Source organism: Branchiostoma lanceolatum, chromosome 13 (assembly GCF_035083965.1).
Source record: "Branchiostoma lanceolatum isolate klBraLanc5 chromosome 13, klBraLanc5.hap2, whole genome shotgun sequence".
Lineage (NCBI taxonomy): Eukaryota > Metazoa > Chordata > Leptocardii > Amphioxiformes > Branchiostomatidae > Branchiostoma > Branchiostoma lanceolatum.
Genome location: NC_089734.1, coordinates 19873197 through 19896513, shown reverse-complemented (window position 1 = coordinate 19896513; position 23317 = coordinate 19873197). Strand labels below are relative to the sequence as shown.

At 43.0% G+C, this 23317-nt stretch overlaps 1 protein-coding gene across 7 annotated transcripts; it reads right to left on the bottom strand.

Moving 5' to 3' along the window:
• Positions 1 to 14253: 14253 nt before the first annotated feature.
• LOC136446696 (zinc finger CCCH domain-containing protein 10-like) lies at positions 14254 to 23280 on the bottom strand. 7 transcript variants are annotated; one of them, XM_066445169.1, is made up of 4 exons: positions 23089 to 23280; positions 21840 to 21887; positions 18116 to 18212; positions 14254 to 17496 (listed from the first exon to the last, which is right to left on the bottom strand). In XM_066445169.1, exon 4 carries the CDS (start codon positions 17213 to 17215, stop codon positions 16058 to 16060), a length of 1158 nt encoding a protein of 385 aa, XP_066301266.1. In that variant the 5' UTR covers positions 17216 to 17496; positions 18116 to 18212; positions 21840 to 21887; positions 23089 to 23280; the 3' UTR covers positions 14254 to 16057. The 7 variants fall into 7 exon arrangements, with proteins under 7 accessions (XP_066301266.1, XP_066301265.1, XP_066301269.1 ...); XM_066445168.1 differs by lacking the exon at positions 21840 to 21887 and having other exon boundaries at positions 23033 to 23280; XM_066445172.1 differs by lacking the exon at positions 21840 to 21887 and having other exon boundaries at positions 18109 to 18212.
• Positions 23281 to 23317: the final 37 nt, after the last annotated feature.

The following is a 23317-nucleotide window of genomic DNA, read 5'->3' as shown; positions in this document are numbered from 1 at the left end:
AAATTTTTGCACTGCTGGCAGGATCGTCCTGCCATTAGCCTTAGGTAATAGATAAACGAGTTTTACGACAAGCCGGCACATTGCTGGCCTTTTGCGGCAATATGAGTCGGCAAGTTCACCTCCTCCTCTCACATCTTCCGAGGGATTCATCTCAGTTGTCTCTGGACCGAATGAGCTGAAATTTGGTATGCAGGTAAAGTGAGTACATACCCCCAGAAGATTTTTTTACCTTCGCCAAGAATGTTATGTTTTGGGTAGCGTGTGTATGTGGGATATAGGAGATTCCTTCTTTCACAACCAGTAATCCTCACCTGCTAACGTTTCGGTGTCTATCAGACACCTTCTTCAGAGCTTCTGACTCGAGTACTGCTTCTCAACGCTATAAGTAGCCGATGTAGCTTTAGCGGTGAGAAAACTGTCCCAAACGTGACAGCATAACTCGAGAAGGCCTGGATGGATTGTCTTGATATTTGATGTGTGGGTAGATCTTGATGAGACCTGGAAATAATTAGATTTTGGGCCCCCTAGCGGCTTGTTATGGACTGCAGCGAAACTTCCTGTTTTGATATATTGTGTTCTGGACATGCTAAGGTCGACGTTTGATTGGTAGATAGCTCTTGGGCCAGAGGGTAAGTGGTGTATGTTTGGGCCCATCAGCGGCCTGCAGAAGCAGGTTTTGCTTCAGACTTTAAAAGAGAATGACTCAATAAGGGGTAGGTGGATGGCCATGATTTTTGGTATGTAGATAGCTTGAGTGATGATTTACGTAATTCAATACTTATTATGTAAATCAGTATCTAATTTGCTTGATTAATTAATTAGGAAATATTATACATCCGCCGCATTTCATGATAGGACTCTGAAAGATGTGACACATGCAACGAGGAAGAGAGAAATATTCATAGATATCAGCTATGCGAATGAAGACCTCAATTAAATAATACTATTGGATTCCTCAAGATGTGGTTAACGAATCATCATGATTTTTGGTATGTAGATAGCTTCAGTGATGCGTTGCATCAGATTACATTTTGCATAATTAATGATGAAATGTCAAAACCTCACTGCGTTGTATGATAGGACTATTCAAATATAAGACATTTGTAACTGAGGAAGAGAGTAATGTTGAGTATAGAATTGCCATCATTTACCAGTATAGAATTGCCATCAAAGTATAGAATTGCCATCATTTACCAGTATGGAATTATAATAGTTTTCATTAGTTATGTAAATTGGGTCTTCTTTAGCATAGATATCTAAATATGCTAAAGAAGACCCAATTTACATAACTAATGAAAACTATTATAATTCCATACTGGTAAATGATGGCAATTCTAAACTTTTGGCATTTGGAAGTTATGTGAATGAGAACATCGTAGAATGTAAATTATGCTAATGAGGACCCTTTGTTAAGGTCATGCTTTGAACAACTTCTGTTATTTGGCCGGATCAACTGGTATGATTTATAATCAATAAGATACACACATAATACGTCAGTCATACAGATTGAAATCATTTGGCGAAGGTATAAGGTCGTTGAACTCCAGTTTCTAATCTATTTGGTATAGGCCTTCAAATGATTCTATTTAGGTTGTGGGGGCCATTTTTAGAGCAATAACGTACATTTTGGCCTCCGGTGCCGTGGTATTGAAACCAAAGGACCTGGAATTTAGTGTAGTTGTGCATTGGATATTTTACCCAAAGGACCCGATTATCATTTTTGGCATACGATGCTTCAAAATGCTCATTTTGCGACTTTTTAATGGATTTTGCTTATTTTCAGCGTTCCGCGCTCGGCGCGGCGTTTCAGCGTTCACCATACCATATATGGTATTAAAAGCGGTAACCAACAGCCGCGCGACATGTAGTATATGCGGTGGTCTGATTGGTCAACTCGGGTACAGCCAATGAGAAAGTGCCTTTCGAATTCCCATTGAATTTATTCTCTGGATAACAAAACCACAGAGTACTGCACATTTCTACCGCGGCCGTGGACAGCTGATGCCGCTGAGCGATTTCGAAAAAACACAACTCCCACAGATACGTCTGAAAGTCAGGTAGTTTCATGTATGTCCGTGTATGATCGCAGCGCATGCAGTCAGTTCAGCTAGCAATAATCCGACGTGATAGTGCCAGATGACGGTGTCTAGGACCAGTGCCACCTTTCCCAGACGGAAATTTACTTGTTCTCTGGACAAAATGGGAAGACGTCCCTCTATCATCCGAAAAACATCCAGCAATTTTTCGTACAACTCAAGACATTCTACGAGACGCCAGGAGCCCTTTATGGAGTAACGCAAAGTTCCTACCCGCGGCCGGTTTTCCAAATTTAAAGCCCTTACGAATGTGAAGAACACAATCTGATGGTCAGTGACCGACCCCCGAGCCCAACCTGAATTTTGGCATTCACCACTTCAGAATTATTTATTTTGTGATTTTTAGACACTGATGCCCTCGACCGATTGATTGATTTTTGGTCAGTTTAGATTTTAAAAAAATGCATTCTGAGAGAGTCAATTCTTGCCACTGTCCATTATTGAATGGGGGGATTTTTAAATTCAATTTTGGACTGGGGTGATTACACAAAAATTCTTGTTTTAAATAGAGATGCTTTCTGAATGGCCCATTATGCATGGGAGTTATTCGAGCAGTATTTGCTGACATGAGCAAAGCGTTTGATCGTGTTGATCATGCTTTGCTCCTCCAGACTGTGATTGACCTTCAACTTAGCTCAAGAATGGTGGCATGGATTCACAACTACCTGACCAACAGACAGCAGAGAGTAGTTGCAAATGGTGAGATGAGCTCCTGGCGCACACTAACATCTGGCGTCCCGGAAGGTGGAGTCATCTTTCCATACTTGTTTTTGCTGTTCATGAGCATCCGGACAACAGTTTACACCGACACGTTGAACGTTGGCTACGCCGACGATGTGACCTTGTCCAGGACACTTTTAGCACTTAAGGCGGACGAGGACAGGTCAGTTGCTGAGGAGTCATCCCACCTTGACTCTTGGGCTAGCGAACAGAGGATGCAAGTTACTGAACGGCATGAAGAGCCAGCTGCTCCAAATATGTTTTTGTAAGCGTGTTCCTGTGCCACCTACATTGACCCTTGGGGGAGAACCAGTGCCTGTTGTAGACTCGGCCAAGGGACTTGGGTTCATTCTGGATAAAGGTCTCACTTTCAGTGAGCAGGTGAATTCAATGGTAACCAAGGCCTCGCGGAGACTTCATTACCTCAGACTCCTCACCAAACAAGGCATGAGCGTGTCTGACCTTCTTCAAGTGTATACAGCCCTGGTCAGGCCTGTGCTTGAGTATGGGCACGTACTCTTGGTCGGCTGCAGCAAACAAGAACTGGCAATGGAGAGGGTTCAGAGGAGAGCCTTAAGGATCATATCTCTGGGTGGAAGGAGGAGTCTTCCAACCCTTCCAACCTTGAAGAGAGACGTGAGCTTTCTGCTCTCAAAGCGTCTAAGTGCATGCTCAAATCAGACCATCCGTTGCATGATCTGGTACCAGATGTTAGGTCAGAGGCCACTGGAAGGTCTCTAAGGAACTCTGGCGGAATCAGTGTCCCCTTAGCCAGGACCAACAGACTATACAACTCATTCCTCCACCATACCATCCGTCTGTACATAGGTATGTTATATGTAAGATCAACGCAATTCAGAAGTGCATGTATCTGCATGAATTATATGTACTTCTGTGATTTTGGTTCAAGCAAATAAAGATTTGAGAAGATTTGAGAGTTCCTGTGAAAGTACATTTTTGCATAGGGGGACACAAGCCCCATTTCGGGTTGGAATGACTTTGCAATAGCTGACTTCGAGGCAGAATTGTTTGCACACGGGTGATTTTGAGACCTCGGTAGCGTACTTAGTAACGATTTATAGTAACACATAATGTCTGTGTCAAGTTTCGCTTCTCTTAATTTATGAAAAAATCTTTCATCAACATATCACGTATTCGGCTATGAATTCAACTGGTTGTGTAATATCACACCTTACACTATCCTAGCAGCTGTAAAAGAGGAACTGTAAGGAATTCCTCGCGAACAGACAGCAGGTGGTCCGCTACCATGGAGTTCTGTCCGACAGCGTATCAGTAACTTGCGGACTACAACAGGGAGCACTTCTAGGCCCTCTAATCTCAATTGGGTTAAGGCGGCCCAGGAAGTATTATTCCATACATATCAATACATATCCTGTAACTTTCGATAGCCTTGTCGCACCACGATGAAACTTCACACAGTTTTAGAACTACTTAAAACGCATTTAATAAATTATACTTTAGTTTTTCTACAGCTAGATTTTGGGTTAGAAATACACATTTTGGTTAAAAAGAGCTGTGTATTTCATGGGTTTACGCGCGCAGGCGGTAACACCAACTTTCATCATGATATTTTACAAGAAGAGAGCTAACCTCAAACAAATCATTTTTGTCCGAGGCTATTTTGTTTAAAATGACGATTAAATTATTTTTTTGGGTCAAAAACATCAGAAACCACTATTTTTGGGTCATATTTTGTTAAAAACTCACCCCAGTTTAAAAAAATCAAAATGTATGCAAAATAGCCCCGGACAATTTTGATAAGAAAGCTATAATGAAGAATATTTGATTACTCCAAAGATCAAGTCTGTTGTTTTGAGCCGCGCGTAATGCCGCAAAAGTCATAACCCGATCTCACACACGCAGCTCGTTGTCTCCTGCGAAATCAACACCTGTGACGTAACGACCGTTCCCTTCGAACACCATATTGAACATATAGAACCCCCTGTTCTATTTGGAACACCTCCGTCAAAACAGCGCTAGTAGGACTCGGCGCGGCACATGTTCGTGGAGGAGACCTACCAAACCATTTGATTGAAACATTTAGAATGTAATACAATCCAAATCATGGCCTATAAAACAATTTTGTACATATAACGTTACGTACACCTGAAATATATATGATTGGGCAGTGGAATAGACCTTGCGCCCCCCGAATTGCTCTGTAGTAGAACATTTCGAACCGTGTTCGAGTTCGGCCGAGCCGCTGGCCAGGCACGCGGCCGAACTCGAATACGAATTTTAGAGCCTGGGCTGCCTTAACCCAACAGAATATTTATTGCCTATATAAACTGCGCAGCACGACAAGCCCTTTCCAGGAGATGGAAGTTCGTTGACGATCTGAACTTGCTAGAAACTAGAATCGCTTCACAACCATCGAACATCCAACAAGACTTAACAGACCTGAACACTTGGTCCCAGGAAAGTCGTATGGTCCTCCATCCTGGTAAATGTAAGGTACTCCATGTTCAGTTCAGCAGGGCTCTGCGCCCCCCTCCCCCGCTCAAGATTAATGACAATGTCCTGGAACAAGTGGGGATCATGAGGATCCTTGGAGTATACCTGCAGTCGGATCTAAAGTGGAATGTGCATGTCAACTTCATCTACAACAAAGCAAGCCAGCGGTTATTCCTTTTGTGAAGACTGAAGCACTTCCGCACTCCGAAGGATGACCTTGTCATCGTGTACACTTCCTACATCCGACCTGTGACTAAGTACGCAGCCCCTGTCTGGCACCTAGGTCTGACAACAAAGCTGAACAACAAGATCGAAAGAATCCAGCGCAGGGCAGTACGCATCATCCTAAGACGAGACTACAGGCTGCTACGCTGAAGCCTGCGCACACCTCAGCCTGCCATCCCTGCACTCCAGACGCTCGACTCTGACTCTAAAGTTTGCTAAATCTCTCATGGTGTCTGAGCAATATCGGCACCTTCTACCGCCTACAAGAGCGAACATTAGCCACCGTCAGACCCGCTCTGCGAACAATCTAGACATGCCAAAGTGTAGAACAGAACGCTATAGAACTAGTGCAATCCCGCACATGGTTCGTGTACATGTACTTAACACGCCTCTCGTCTGAATGCGAAGACTCCCTTTAGGTTTTGACTTTGTGTCGCCAGCATTCGTGTTTTTAAAAACCCGTTTGTATATATCTATTTATTGTGCTGATTTTAAATATTCCTATGCCATAGTTCGCTTTGTTCTATTGCCAACAGCCAATCGTTGTAATATCACGACATCAATTTAGCCTTCGGGCTACGACTGTAGTGATAAGATTTTGTGTTTCTCAATAAAAACCATTACTACTAAAAATCAAATTTGGCATGTAAGTTGTAGAGGCATGTATCATCATACAAGTGTAATTCAAGCTGAAAGTAATTGTAAACGGGTCATGTCTGACTTATCTTTAGTTCTGACAAACTTACAAGGGTGTGGTCAACTTGAAATTAACTCAGTCGCTCATAAAATTTTCGGTAATTAACATAGAAAGAGCACTACAAAATACTTACTTCGTTAAGTTTTCTACAAATATGATGATAACAATAAAAACTAGAGTTCCACAACCTCATGTTTTGAGAGTCCTGTCATGGGATGCCGCGGATCTATAAAATGGCATCACCGATTATGCAAATCAGGTCTTGATTTACATTATTAGTATATTTGTTTGTACTGCATACCTGGTAAACCGCCTCATGGCGTAACACACCAGGTTTTTACTGAACAGTACAAGCTGCATAGCCGGACATATTTATTTGATCCACTCACACCGGGAAGGACCCTGCTCTTTTTGACAAGCATGGCGGGTTCTTTTAGGTGCTAGAGGTGTGGGTCTCCTCGACCACGGGACCTTCAATTAACGTCCTATGCGAGGGACGTCCCTAACCGTAGCTAGGTACTGACTTAAGCTTTACCAAGGGCACAACATGAACGAGACAAATCAGGGAACCCCAGATTTGAACCCAGGACCTGGTTCTGGGCCAAACACCCTGCCACTGCGCCATCGCGAGGCGTTCAATAGAGTTATTTAGATCATTACTTAAACTATCTACATACCAAATCATCACTATCCGTCTACTTAATATATAGTCGTGGAATTCGCATATCATTCATTGATATAAACGTTGTATACTACTTTTTAAACAATCACCGATATTCCAAATGTTTTGGACATCTATGACTAATATTGCAGTCTACGGGATTCAGCCTATACTCCAAATACGTCGGAATTTCGCACTTTTAACGATCTATCTTCGTCAAGAATATGTTGTGGATAGATCCAAATGATATATGGTATGTGTATTTTTGTCTGCAAAGCGGACGACAAGTTCCATTATGAACGCCCTGGTGGCTGCCTATGGTACTACAGCAGAACTTCTGGTTTTTATATTTCGTATCTGGACATGCTCATGAGCTCGTGAAGAAGTGGTATAGGTGTGTGGCCCCAAAGCAGATATTTTAACGGCAGGGGCCGATTTTGTTTGGGACTTTGAATAACTCACGTGAAGAACTCAAGAAGGAGTTGACGGATCATCATAACCCGCGAGTTTCTTACTGAATAAAATCATCATCATCAATCATGACTTATAAATCTACATAGATCATGTGATAATTGACATAGATAGATGCAAATCCCATGCCATGATAGGACATTTTAAACATGTTAACTGGCGCGGTCGCGTGCACTGTGCACACGCTCGATATAGTTTTCGGCGACGTCTTAGGGGCAAGCCTAATGGTATAGTATATGTTGTGTGCAGTCTGCAAGAATTCTAGGAATTGTACAGGAATGTGTTCACAGGAATTTCAGTGCACAAAACGATGACTCACGAATTGTGTTCATATTTCGTATGTCGGTAGGTCCTTGCCAGACCTTTAAATGATTAGATTCTGGGGCCCCTAGTGACTTTCTATGGTACTGCAGCGGAATTTCCGGTATTGATATTACGTGTTCTGAGCATGCTTTGGTCATGATTTTTAGTGGTAGATAGCTATTGGGAGGGATAATAAGTTGTGTAGGTTTGGTACCCCTAGCGGCTTTTGGGAACTGCAGGAGATGATTTTGTTCCAAACGTTAATTTGAATGTTTTTATTAAAAACATACTAGGCAGTGACCAATTTGAAGGGGAAAAAGCCTGTTTACACCTAAATTAATGTTGTTCGCCATCTTGGATTTTGACGTCATCGAATTAGCACAATTTATGAATATTAAGTCATGAAAGTTATATTCAATTACATATGATGTTAATAAAAGCAAATGTAATTGAGCAAGAAAACCTCAGTGAATTTTGCAAAACTGATACACCGAGGAACAGGCGGGTCATTAACGTTATTATCACATAGCCTATCCAAACTGACCCACATAAGAGAGACAAATCCCTGGTTAATACATAGATTCTTTATTTAATACTATACATGTAAAATCAATCTATTGTACATATGATCTTCATATAATCCAATGTAAACACGCGGTAACTTGACTTATTGTTGTGGACATGTAGACTTCATATCGGGCGGTATAATTGTAAATTTCTGTTCAATTGTCAAAATTCCTGACGCCCGATTGTTAAACGCTTAGTTGGCTGTGGTAAGAACAATCGTGCATGTTTACGTCTCCTTTGCTTGTAGTTTCCCCGGATGATATTTGCTCAAGCCGGGAAAAAATCCCACAGAAGCGTACACGTATCGGGCTGAGATCCTTGTAGATAGAAACCTGTAAGAATTTTGGCGATTTTGACCGTAATTTTGTGGATGCCAGCACATCGGTTTGGGGAGCTTACGTGACTTGGGCCCTGGTGAGGGGGGCGTGTTTAGTGCGTATCACGTTTGTTTTAAACACGGCAACATCACTTTGCCGGCAATATTTTTAATTTTTGCCGGGTAAAACCCCTCAGAAACGTGAACATACCTTTCTGGGGTCCCCCTGGGTAGAAACTGAGGAGGATTTCGTCGGCTTACTGGGCGATTTCTTTGTCTGCCAAGATTAGCTTGGGGAAATAATAGCCTGGAATCCAAACCTATTTTCGCTCCTGAGTCTCCTCTCCGCAAATTTACGTCAGTTTCTCGACCCTGAACTCCTTCAGCATGTTCCTGGGCGTCTTCCCCAGCTTCTCATGACCCGAAAACTGACTCTAAGTCGGCGTCTGACAGTTCCTCGACGAAAAAACTGTGGTACTCAGCTCCGTCCATGACGATCGAATTCGAACGGGTTCCAATGGCGGGCCAAGGTGAAATTTGTCGTTCCACTGTGAAAAATATTGTTTTTAGTCATTCTATTTAAATTTCACTTGAATTGAACATTGTTCCTTTTTTACGTATTTTAAGACGGTTTTGTTAATTTTAAGACGATAGAGATTTTTTAAAACAATGTTCTTGAATTTCCAACTAAGATCGTACGGCCACAGTGTACTGAGATTACTCCCAGTTGTGTTCTTTTCATCTGATTAGCAACCTTGACCATATGCCGCTTCACTGACAGCAAGGAAGCACAGTCTCAACTTCTTATCTCTTTACGCAAGCAGATCCTCCAGCCGTGACAAGAATTATACACAATGTAATGAGAAAAGGCAGTTCTTAGTAACCTATGACTAGCTTGCTCATTATCTTTGTTACTTGCGCGTGGTCTTATCTTGGGTACGGTGAAAGACCACGAAGTAGGTTTACCTTCAGAGGCTAAAAAAATGACAAAACAAACACTTATACACCTTTCTCACGCGGCGGACATGATAGAATGAAGACGAGGCCAATGTGGCAAAGCAGCAAAAATAATGAACAGATTTAGTTTTCCTCCTAAATCACATTAAGTTTTAAAATATAATATCCAAGTATCAATATTATAACTAATGTAATGCACAAAAACGATGCAGAAACTTAGAGCTTCGTTGACCGATCCCATAGTCCCCGCCCTCCTCCGTCAAAACGTAGAAATGCAAAATAAAAACATAGAAATGCAAATATTTGTCGGTCTTGCAGCCACTTCCTCATTGGTCGATTCTCTAATTATCAGGTAATCATTGGCTTAACAGCTAATTGTGATTGACAGTTAGGATCGGTCTAATGTTTGCCACAAGGGCCTCGTTTTCATTCTATCATGTCCGCCGCGTGAGAAAGGTCTATTAAGCCGTTGCAGCACATTTCGCCAGCCTTGGAATCGCTGATGCCAAGCAGAGGTCAATGCCCCAACACTGGCATCACCCGTTTGGTGAAATAAAAACTCCAGCCAGTCTTTATGTCTGAGTTTCCAAGTTTACGTTAATTAGCTCTGAGACCAGAGAAATTGCTTCCAGTTTTAATGAGTATCAAACGACCTCTAGCGTTTTCGCAACTAATTGCAGCATCAGTGTATTCGTCATGGTACCTAGGGAAAGGAAGTTCGTTTGTCAATTCGCTTGTTTGCTTGTTTGTTTGTTTGAGCAGTTATTTGTTGTCAAGATTATGTACTACGTCAATGTGAAAAAAAACATCAGCTTTCCCCCGAGGTCTCTGCCGCTGTCGCCTGTGCTGTATCTACAGGCCCGTGTCAATTCTTGTCATCTTTCCTTGGCCTTCTGGTTCGGTTTCGATTTCCTCGCCACCCTCTCGCACCTTCCACTTCTGTCCATCTTTCATCAGGAATTCTGGCGCTACATCCGCGGCCACGTACCCGGCTCCCTTTCCGATCATGTTCCCGATGACGCCGCCGATGACCGCCCCTAGAACCGGGACGGGGATCGCCATCTGTCCCAGCGTTGCACCTGCCACCGTCCCGCCTCCGGAGAACACTCCCTTCGTCGCGTGCTTAGCCATTTCTCCTGCAAACTGTCCACCTGACAGCTTCTCTTCTCGGAGCTTCTTTACAGAACCAGCCGTACGTCTGGCGAAGGTCACCCCCTCGAAGGCGGCATTGAGCCCGATTCCCGCCGCTGCACTTGCGCTGCCTGCCTGTATTTTAGCAATTCTTTCCGACAACCGCCTTCACAGTGACAAATGTCCCCTCTCCTGCTATGATCTTGATCTTCTCTTTCGCACCACTCCCGGTACTAGTCTTCTCGGTATGCCTGTTAGAAACCCGTTGCCATGGCAACACAAAAAATAAACTTATCCTATCTTTATAAAATTGTTGCCAACGTTAACTAAATTCTAGGAAAATTCACCAAGTTTGATAGTCCTAGCACACGTCGTTCGGCATTTATATGACGTCACAGTTGGCGTTCTAGATAGGGTTAAATTTCTAACCGTTTGGGGATGAGAATGTCAGGAGAATATTTCGAGTCAAATGTGTTGGGATCATACATCTAATCTTTTAAAGGTAGGAGCCATTCGTGAGATCACATCGTTTCTAGATCAGGCCTTTAATTTCAGATGAGATGGGTCACCGCTTCTACCGCGCTCTTGAAAATTTGCTTCATTGAATGGAACTTAAAACCAGCTACATGCCGCTTTAACTACTACAGTACTTATAATACACGGCTGACCGAAATCTTATTTTACGACATTTTTACGACATTTTGCAGCACATACCAGATTGGTGTGACGTAGTAACGGCATCAGCAGTTGCTGTGATGATTGACGTCACAGCACTTCCTTCCCAGCAGCGCTTGGAAATTTGAGACAGCTGTATATTCTTGTGTCTATTGTGCGAAACCCATAGTAGATCGACGATTCCCAAAGTCGTCACTTTTTTAATTGAAAAATGATCAAGACATAATATAACACCTCCTTCGATACAAAATGACAATTACTGGCGTTTGAGGAATCCGATGACGAATTAGCCTGTAGTTACAAAGTTTCTGTAGTAACAGCAGGTATGCTACACAGGTGAGAGATCACGTGATATGATCTCCAGGTGAGGAATGGATAGACAATGGGCACGAAGGTGCGGTCGGCATTCGACGAATGTTTTGAGTGCTCTAGTGAAGAATGAGTTTTTAGTTTGGTTATTTACAGCTTCAGAGAATTGAGGTCTACTCTGTGTTTCAAATTTTTGGCATGGCTTTTGGATTAAGTCATAAACTTGACTTTCATTTGGCTTGTGTTTAAGATGTTTGAGTAAATGTTGTCTTATGGCAATAAATCATTCCTTTAGGACTGGATTCGGAGCTTTCGCCTCTGTACATTTGACTGTTCTGGCATCAAAACTCTCTGCAGGTGCCCAAGCACTCGCGCACATCCTAACACATGTGTCCGTGTATTACTGTGTGACGTATGAGTACGCATCGTGCGAGATGAATGTTGCTATGAGTGATACAGAAACTCTATTTACGTATTAGCTGGGCCTTTAGCCAGTTCATTGAACGTTCTCCCCGGCCTACTTCCAGTTATAGAGACTAGAATTACTCATCTGCTTACTTACTTACTTTACTTTGCTCGAGCTCCCTTGAAAGCTTTCTCCACTCCACCCTATCCTCCATCAGGGACTAGATTTCCTTCACTTCAGTAAGGTTAGTGTCGGCTCTTAGCGTGTCGATGAAGGTGCCTTTTGGTCTTCCACGGCTTCTACTAATCTACTCAATCTCGAAGCAGATCTTCCGCTAGCAAAATCGTTATACATGCAAAGGCAGTGTTCATAATGCCAACATTGACTGATTTGGTACATATTGGGCTAGTTGGCAAACATTTAGCGACAACTCCCCAAATGTTAACCTGATGATTGTTTGTCATTCAACTGGGTCCATCTTCACACCTTACTCTTGCACTTGTACGAGGGCTGTTCAATAGAGAACCGTCCACACACGCACTATTACTGTAGAAGGCTGGCATTGTGCATATCCCTAAAGGTCACACACTTATTACTCTTTTCAAAAATAGCTGACATGGGTACATGCCAAGTTTCGTTATTCTTTGATTATGGGGAAATAGTCTTCTTAACTGTTTTAATGAACAGACCATTCCAGGACACTGATGACTGCTCTGAATTCACGGGTACCACCTCACTCCATCATTGTGGCTGTAAAAGATAACCTGTAACGATTTCAGAGAAATAGAATCAACCACATAGTCGTGTCACATATATAAGCTTCTTCAGATATTTTACATCTTAGAATTCCCGTCACAGAAATGACACAATGGTCCCCGTGTTTCTACACGATTATCTGTCTCTAACGGCACTATATATGATAACGTGGTCACATTGGCTGGTATTTGTCAGATCTGACCTACTTTCGAGATGTTTTTCCTGGACGGCACTGTTTAAGGCCATTAGCCAGCACATTCGACCTTCAATCACACGGGACAAGTAAGATGTATGGGTGATCCAAACCCCCGCTGTTTTACAAACTGGGTTGAAAAGTTCACAGCGCTGTTTAAAGAGGACATGCATGCCAATTCACCGTTAATCGTAGCCGGCCAGCTCCAATTCAACGTTGTCGATATATTAATCGTGAAGCGTTACTGGTCGTTTCAATTCTACGTAGCGCGTTATTTGTCGTCCTGAATTCATCGTTGTCAGCCGGCCGAAATGCACCGTTAAGCGTTACCAGGACACCCCCCCCCCGTGCAGACCATCTTAAAATGTAAAGCAAACCACGTGTAAATATCCCTCGCAATTTCTGCGCACCATCATACGGTCCAAGTTGGAGCGTACACATAGCACCCACCATCTATGTATATAAAGATCTAGGTGGAAATCGGGGTCGGAAGATAAACCCTTTTCTTACCATGATGTAGTTTTCAAAGATGAGTTCGGGGTTGAAGATCCACGGCGTTCATTTTCTTTTGTTTTGCCGGAGTGTGACATTGCTCGCCAATACATAGCCATTGATATGACAAACGTTTGAAATTACTAATGATATTTTCAAAATTCAGTCAGAATATGGACTGAATTTTGAAACCACGTAAACATTTTTGACTGGAATTCTGCCTGCCGCTGTACACTATTTCCCTGAGAATGACGCACGATTTTAAATCCCCGTAAGTCAGTTATCTATTACTGACTAACGGTCCTTGGGCGCTACTTCGGTTGCCCCGGTCTGGGGTCTGTGGAAATGGTCGTAAATGCGCCAGTGAAAGCACCTGGTTTTCCACGTCAGCCACAGTTCTAATGGACCGACCGGACGTGTTTCACATACATGTACTACATCTGGTCCCCAGACGGTTAGCCTCCCGGGGTGCACTGAGCAGTCAGAAGAACCAAACTTGGATCTGTGTCGAAAGGTCAGGTCACACTTTATTTGTGGTGTAAAGAACAGTTTAACACCTCTTTAGGGTGACCCCTATACACAGATCTCTTGAGCGCGGTGAAAGTTGGGTTCGCATCACCCCCTCCTTCATGTATGTTTTATATAACTTATGATTGTATTCTAGCTGTCCTTTCACACGTATCACGCGTAATCTCGAGGTCCAGGCGTTCACTCACAACCTTCGGGGGTCTAAAACACAACCTTAGCCTTCGAACGTCGGGATTCACACAAGAAATCTACCCAAGAAACGACACAATCAATAGTCATTTTTACAGCACACGTTTCATTTGACCAACTACTTACAAATCGTCCCCATTGGTCCGTTGAAATAGTCATTTCTGTCAACTGACTCCAGCATAGAGGAGCTAATCGGAAAATCAATTGCAAAACCTCCATCGTACATGTATATCGTTACACCATCTACACATTTCGTACATCTCAGGCATTACAAGCCGGTTATGTCCTTGACAAGACGTGGTACAAATTACTTATCTTATGCAGCAAGAGAGGTAGGCATGAGTCCTGTGCCACATTGAGGCCCAAGGCAGAAACAATTGTTTTGGTACCAACTGAAAGTTTAGATACAACTTTTTGTTATCCATTTGATTGCAATTACTCATTATTGAGAAGGATGAGAATTCACAACTTCTTTCATCACACTGCATCCAAAATGACATGCGCTTCGAGCAGGTTTGGAATACAGCCAGATTTTAGACAAGACATTACGGCTTGGGCCCCAATGTGACTACGCGACCATGTTAACAGGTTTCATCCTATATGAAATACACAGAATAAACGGGTCTCCACAGGGTATAAAGGAAACGATTGGTATTGTACATTTCCCCACCTTATACAGATTTCCCAAAGGCGTACGCGTGTGGACACCACATTTCGGAGAGGAATGATCAAGGAAGGTGTATACAAACAATTTCAACTCAATAGAATGCTCTAAAAGAAGACATTAAGTGTTACTCCGACGGCCTACATTCAAGATATACAGGTAAGTGGCAAAACGGTTGTACACCGGCTTGCAGCTTTGAGAATATCACAATCGGTTTGGACAAAACATAAACTGTGTAACCGCAGTGATTCGTTAATAAAATTCATGCCACTTAAAAAGGAAAAGAAACGTAAAAAAAAAATGAATTGGAGCTATACATATACACTTCTTAACATTTCTGAGTGCTGTGTATGAAGATTGTGATAAAACATAGCATTAATCATTATTTTGAAGTGAACCAAATGCTGGACGCGTTGTGAACGGACGCTTGCATTGGTCTCGAGAATTTTGTTGGCGTGGATTTGTCCTCATCGCGGGCCACGTACATTCGCAAGAAAACCAAGAAGATACATAGCATTTGACTGTTATATCACTACTACTAATAACAACGATATCCACTACAAGTAACACCACAACGAAAATGGGTATACAAAGAAAATCCGGCAATGCTACATCGTACGTTGCCAATATAGCGAAGGCTAGCGCAAATACAGGACGCACAATTATACTGTTCAGCATTGTACTGTTCAATGTAATATAGAAACTGTTTAACTTTTTTAAAATGAACTTAGCCAATCTATAAATCGCACTTTACAGAGTAGAATAGAAAAAAAAACATGTATACATTAAAAAAAACTCTCTGGATGCGGCGTACGCGCGTACAAACAATGACATTTTAACTGAACATGACATTCGGGCACTTCGAATGAAGAGAGATGTAAACTATTTACTTCTGTGGCGATGTACAGGGCGTCATGTACTAGCGAGCCTGTCTACGGTTTAAACAGTATAGTTCGCCCCGACAAAATATAGAGCATTAACATACTGTGCAACAGCTAGCTGCGAAAGTACATTACACATCAAGCCTATGATATCAAAGACACCGTTGCTACCCTGTTGTTGACCTTTTCAGACTCATCGTTTCCCCACTTCCAAATGAACAAACGAGCCTTCCCGCTCCGAGACCCAAACTGAACGGAGACGACTATCATTTCCCTGAATATGTTGGAAACTGACATATTTGCTACGCATGGAAACAGGAAGGGTTAGTATGTGGTTGGTTGTGTTTAGTGTTGGGGCAAGCTCTGGGACAAGCTGCTCTGGGCCATGGCGGTGCGCATGTTACCAGTCATGATTGGGTAAGACACCAAACCTTGCTGCGCAACTGAAGCGATGGCCTGTGCCACGGACACGGGCAAGGTGCTACCTTGGTGGGAGATGGGGATGGCTGCTGCAGAAGCGGCTGCGTTAGGCCCGGACAGCAGGTCCTGGGCGAGCCCTCGCGACTGAGCTTGATTCAAAGATGCGCTGTTGAGCTGCGTCACGCTCGGTGCCTGCGGAATCTGTGGGTTGGTTACGCTAGCATGGCTGATGGTGTGCGTGATGGCTTGTGAGATTATCCCGTGGTTATAGTTGGTGACGGGGAGGTTTTCGGAGCGGGGAGGGGTGCCGGACCGCTGCAGCGCCCGCTCGGTTCGGTAGCGTGCGTTCTGCTCAAGCAGGACTTCGTTGGTCGCCTGGAGATCGGACACCTGCTTCTTCAACTCGTCGATCTTTCTGCGAAGCATGATGTTCTCGTCTTCCAGGAATCGGTAGTCCAGAGGACGTGGTCGTGGAGGTTCGTAGTCGCGCTCACGTTCACGGTAGTCGAAGTCGAGGTCGTCTCTACGTCGCTTCAGACGAAGGCGATCATACTCGTAATCGTCGAAGCGCGGTTCGTAGGAGTCGTACCGAGAGGTGTAGGACGGCAAGGGCGGTTCCGGCGCCAGGGAGTCACGTGAACTCAACGGATAGTCGTACTCGTCCTGGGCCACATGGCGAAACTTACACTTAGAGCCGCGGTGACACTCGTTCTTCAGAAAGTCACGACAAATTGGTATGTCTCCGCCCCCCAACGATCCACCGCCGTTACTGGCTCCTAACCCGAGCATTCCAGGCCCGGCGCTGCCCCCGCCCACACCGGGCTGCTTCTGTAGACTAGACGGCAACTCTCCTGTCTGCTTGTAGAAGTCCTCTTCTTCCTTTGTGCAATGGATGAACTTGCAGTTGTTTCGATCACAGCCCTTGTTCTGGTAGTCGTGACAGAAGACGTACGATTGCTTCTGGTGGCCACCAACACCCCCCTCGTCCTCATCTGGGTGACGGTACTTGCATCGCTTACCACGCCGGCAGACGTTCCGCAGAAAGTCCCGGCAGATGTCATCATCCTTATTCTTATCACTCATGCTGACACTCCTACCTGTTTCTACCTGTATTCTTACGTATGTTAGGATATGCGTTAAGTCCTAAATAGGCACAGGTGTTGCTTATGCACTATAGAGCTGGACAGTCTTACTCAGCAGTCGCCTCGCTAAGGGGCAATCTACGGGGCTTCCTGACGCCACTTGAAGCTACACACACGGCAGGCTGGGGAAACTTCGCTGCCGCTGGCGCCGCTTTCGCCGCTTGAACTCTCGCGCTGGGATCCTCACTTCGACTTTGCCGCCCTGTCAGATTCCGCTTTGAGCTGCAAAAAGGCAAAACGAACTTGCAATGTACACTACAGCGTCTGTTGCCGTTATAAACAAATAAGCAAATACTCCTCGCCGTAAAGTTTACAGCTACGGTTAAACGTCACTACAGCATACTAAGCTAGCAACTGTTTGAATACGGACACTCGTCAATTATCTAGCGCCAAAGTGATGCCCACATGGTCGTATTGACGGAATGTCGCATGCTTCATTTGGACCAAGAAACGTTTATGCTTGGTAGTTTGTTACCAACCTGCAAAGCAATACAAAGAATAAGCACCACAAATGAGCTTACATCACTGGCTTCTTTCGTAACAGAGGCGTATGAGAATAAGGTTGCAAAGGTGAACTATGAAGACGGAATGTTGTATAAAGGGACAGATGCAGGGACAGGAAAGAGCGCTGATGAAGGAACGGCTGTCCAGAAAACGTGAGAAATATGCAGCGGTGACTTAAGTTTAAATAAACTTCGTGACCGAAAGGTCGTGAAAATGAACGATATGCCAACATGCCACGAACAGATCAGTTAAGCATTGGTACGAAGCGAGATAGGGTAGTAGACGTGTAGAGATAGCTAGCAGCCAGAAATAATGGGTAGTCGCATTTACCGCGTACCTTGCGTTTCGCAACCAAGCGCTATCCTATCGGTCACCGCGCCAGGCGATATTTCCTACCCAGGCTTGCTGAACTTCCCACCGGCAATGTTTTCAATCTGTCGAAGCAAGAAAAACAACATTGAAAGCAATGACCTTGCTGTTAAAAATAACATACTATTCACTGTTCAATTAGTATCGCAAACACGGAGACCGATAGAATTCAGAGAAAATACATAAACCCGTCAATTCTTAATTTACCGCCGGCAAACACTGACACAACATACTGATAGTGATATCCTTCCGGCTGCGCTGAATCGGCTTCAAATACAGCAATCTCCTCCACTATTAATGCCGTCCCTAGTGACAATTTTCGGCCCGAGGACCAAGACCCGACTTAGGGAGGACATACAACGAATGCCAGGGAAGTTTGCCGGTCCCGTTATATTTTTGGGTTGCGATGTTGCTTTATGCAAAAGCCTATTTCATGCAAAGCATGCTGCGAGAGATTAACGGTAGGGTCATTGTGATCTATTCTAAACAATGCCGCTCGCTTGCATCTGTCTCTTACCACTTTGAAACCCAGATCGCTTACAACAAGGAATCCATAACACAGAGAGTAAACAGGGCTCAGAGTTGCCTACATAATGGGACGGAGCTCTCACAGTTCCAACTCAGGAGGTTTTAACTGTGAAATACAAAAACAAACAAAAAAACTCACTGAACTTATAGTTATAGCGCTTTACGGGTCAGAAGCAACAAATGTCAATCGACCATATCAAGAGCAGCAATTTCTGACGGTGCCCCGCAGTGATAAATGGCTATTCTTTGTAAATAACCGGGAGGAGCACAAGTTGTAATTCATCATGGCGTGTGGTGATGACGACTTCCACATCTGTGCCTGTCAATTCAGGCAAATGAGGTCGTAACACCACACTACGAAAACTTCACTCATCGAGCACCACATTTGCAACATTAAATTAGCAGAGGCACGTTCGAGGTCAGATTGGTGGAGTTTTCCTTCTAGACGGGATATTATTATTAGCATGCATGGCACGAGACGTCAGTGGATGCTTGACAATGACAGTTATATTTATTCGTGTACGTGATTATAGAAACTACAGAACTTGAGAAGGTTCAATCTCTCATGGCCCTAAACCTTGCCTCTTCATGGCCAACTTAATTTTCATGGGGATCTTGTTTTCGGTGCATGTCTAACTTTCCGCATACATAGTAGTTTTACCAGCATAACTTAATAAGCTAGGGATGGAATGTGATGATATTTGGCATGTGGGTGTGTCTTCGGAACCTAGCCTGGGGGACCTAGCCTCGGTACAACCCAAATTGTAAGTCTTATCCTTGTAAAGAGGGCTATTGTAGCATTTCCTCAGCAATTATATAAATGAGACCCTGATTTGCATGATTCATGTCTACTGATGTCCACCTTACTTCCCAATGGGTATGGAGAAAGCAAGTATGGAATTTACGTCCACTAAGGATTTTTGCAGTATCTCCTGAGCATAATTAGGTGATTTGCATCATCATATCTATCGTGTTTCTTCCTTTCTCAGTCATTAACGTCATATGTTTGAATAGTGCCACTGTGCCAATATAGAAAACATTAGGTTTATACGACTTCCTCATTGATTATGCATATAATAGAAGATCACACTTAGATTACTGGGGCTCCCATATTCTAGGATGCACTCAGGCCACACAGAATCCACACACTGCTTAAGATCCTTCGGCTTCTACTCACTCACTCACTCACTCACTCACTCACTCACTATCCGGTTCAACATCTTCTTTTCCCCATCATCTGTCTCAGAAAAAGAAGTGAAACCGGGAACCGGGTCACCATCAGTTGGGATTTTAAGTCAACATTTAGACTAGTCACATAACATGCTATATTGTTCTACATAATTTGCTTGTCAGTCCTTTTTATGTTACTTGGAATTAGCCTCCTGATGTTTTTCCTCGTCTATTGGAGAAAGCTGAGCGTTTACCGTGGAAAATCAGTCTCTGTATGTCATATACTGTACTAACATGACCCAGGTGACCTCCTAGGCCTCGTCAGAAGCAGGCACGGGTCATATCGCCAACCAAGCAAGTTACCCGGCATGTTTAGAATTAGTGTGGCAGTCACGTTGCTTATTTAACTTATCTTACCCCAGGCCAGATTCTAACATGGCAAACTCACGTTTGGGGACTGCCTGTACACCATGGCCGGTGAATTGGACGCAATGCACTCAATTGAGAATACTAGTATGGTAGTTTCTATACAGTACCAAAATCATATGAAACACCAGTTTTTGTCACTAATGCAAAACTTATTTTTCAAAACGACATGCTAGATTTACAATGAAGCTATTTTTGGCTGTCATGGGGTTAGGCTATCCAGGAATATTATACCATTGCCCTAATTACCGAAAATGCGGACATCTAACCACATATAATGCAGTCTCTGTTACACAAATACCATAACAGCGTCAGGCTATGCAGCTTCTTGAGTTTATGGCACTTTTACAGTCAATTACTTCTGGAATTATTATTGCAGACCCAGTACTGTAACAGCCTCAAAACACATGTTCTAACAACAACAAAAATAATGTTAAGTAAATGCCTCTAATTTATTCACGTCATATTTCCCTGTAACCTCCTTGGTTTAGGACCCTTTCTCTTTATCTTTCAAAAGTCTTTCTGTGCTTTGTGGGGAATTAAGCATGAATGGTATTTAAAATGGTGTTTAGTAGTCAACACTTCGTTATAAGTTCATAGACCAAAAATGATTCTAAAAAAAAAATCATTTAGTTATCTAACATGTAAAAGGGCTAAGATATAACGCAACCACTCTTCCACAATCCCTGTAGCTGAACATGCATGTGTCATGTTGGATCTTTGTTTCAATAACAGAAAAGCTACTATTTTCTACAAATACACACCTATATACAAGAAAAGGTGCTGTCTGTAGTAGCAAAAGGGTCTCATTTACATGTTTATATAGTCTGAAGACTGAAGTACATCTTAAGTTGTGTTACCAGCGGGGTGAGCCCACAAACCGAATCTTAGACATACCATTGCTGAAACCATGAATAAGTAATAAACACACGTTCTGTTGAACTTAAATTAACAACTCAGATGATCATAAGTGACAGATACTACACATGTACAGCAACAAGAACTAATGAGTGCTGGCAAGAATGTCATGGTGGTGCAAATGTAATACTCCATTGTTAGATTAGAGTATGATTGAAAGCATTATTATGGTCATAACAACATGGTTATAGATCTCTTATGAACTGTTTCCAAAACTCACCCATTCAAATACCGCTTGAAAACATCAATTAGCGGAATTCTGGTAGGCCCATTCAAAATCATCATACTATCCCAATACTACACCACCAGTTACCAGCTATAATTGTGCAAACTTACTGGATGGCACCCATTCAACTGTTAAAGTTGAACATCTCCTGTTCACATGAATGTCATAAAGGCTATAGAAAATGGACCGTGGTACCAAATCTGCATGCAAATGTGCTGATGAGACTTAACACAGACCAAGTTTGAAAGACAGGTTTGCTCCTGCTTTTTGTATCGCTTCTCCAAACAATTTAGATGTACGGTCATTACATTGTTTTATTTGATACTATATCCCTGCAAAAAAAGCTATGACACTCTTGCATGCAAGTTAAGTTGCCTTTCGAAAATGGCACCAGAAACCACATACTAACCAAAGTTGTACCTACCCTACCTTCACCTACCAAAGTTGAACCGCATTGTGAATAATTCAGCATCTTGAAACAACAAAATTAAGTTGGTGAAAATTTGCTGCATCAGATAGAGTTTGATTGAATCCATATCATTATCGTTTTACAAAATACAAGTCTTGCTGAAGGAATACTCTTGTCCAACAGGCCCATTTTACATGTAAACTCACCCCCTAGCCTGCAGCAAGGACATGTGACACTTGATGTGTTACCAGTAATTACTACTGGTACAGTGTAGCTCCGGCAGTTTATCGGGACAGCTGAAGGGGACCAAATGTGCTGCCATAACTCCTATGGCAAATCACTAAACATTTAGCATGTTACTGGGGATAAATAAAATGTACACACAAACTTGTATCTTTCTGTCTATATATACATATATAATTCTATATAATATATAATAATCCTACATAACTCCATATAATATAATATATATATGGCGGCAAATATGTAGGATAGCTATAATTTTTTCAAGAATCGGACCTGGTTTTTTTTCGGGTATGACATTCACAATCACATGACCATAATTTTCACAGCGACATTTTCAGTCACACAAGTCGAAGAATGGAGAAAAATATACGACGTATGCGTACTTGAGTACTCAAACAAATTTTTATTTTGGATGATAATTACTGGCGAATGTAAACTACAATGGTGAAATCTGCGGGAGTAAATTTGTGCAAGGAAGTAAGCAAGAAAGGAAGCGTGTACAAAAATGTTATATTTTGTTGTACACCGCCGCCGCCATGTTCTTGCCTTACGGACGCGAAAAAAGAGAGTTTCAAAACAGCTTGAGAGAAAGAATAAGTCATAGAATGCCTAAAATTGACTTAATACAATCTCTACCTCTTTTTCGAAGTGAAGGCAAGTCTATACCTCAGATATTACGCTTGTGCTTGGCTTGTAAAGCTATTAACTTGCTGGCTGGACGCTTGCACTACTTCGGCACACGCACACACCTTGCCCCCTGTAGTGGCCCCTTCCTTTTATGATTTACATGTAGATATTCGCGACGTTTTCTTCAGGGTTAGCAGCCATTAAATGAACTGAAACGCACTTGTGGTTGTATATCGTACTTTTGAAAAACATAAGACTTACTGTAGATATGTTAACGCAGTTCGCTAGGAGTTACCAATTAAGTGACACCCTGACAAGAATTGAGTTCCGCGTACCGTGTACACACGAAGACAAGCGAGTTTCTGCAACACTTCCCCACAACAAGACTTACGCCTATTTTCAGCACGCGCTGGGCTGAAAAACCGCCAAGTGTAAATCCAGACTGTCCAGGTGGCGTTCCTCTTGTGACTCTGTCAAACTTTTGCCCCACGGACAAAACTGGATGAAACCTTGGCTCGCAGACGATCCTTTGGCCGACAGTTCACTCCGTCCCTCCAACAGGCAAGCTAAATTTGCGCACGGCACACTATCTACCTTAGACCCGAATGTACTTTTAACAG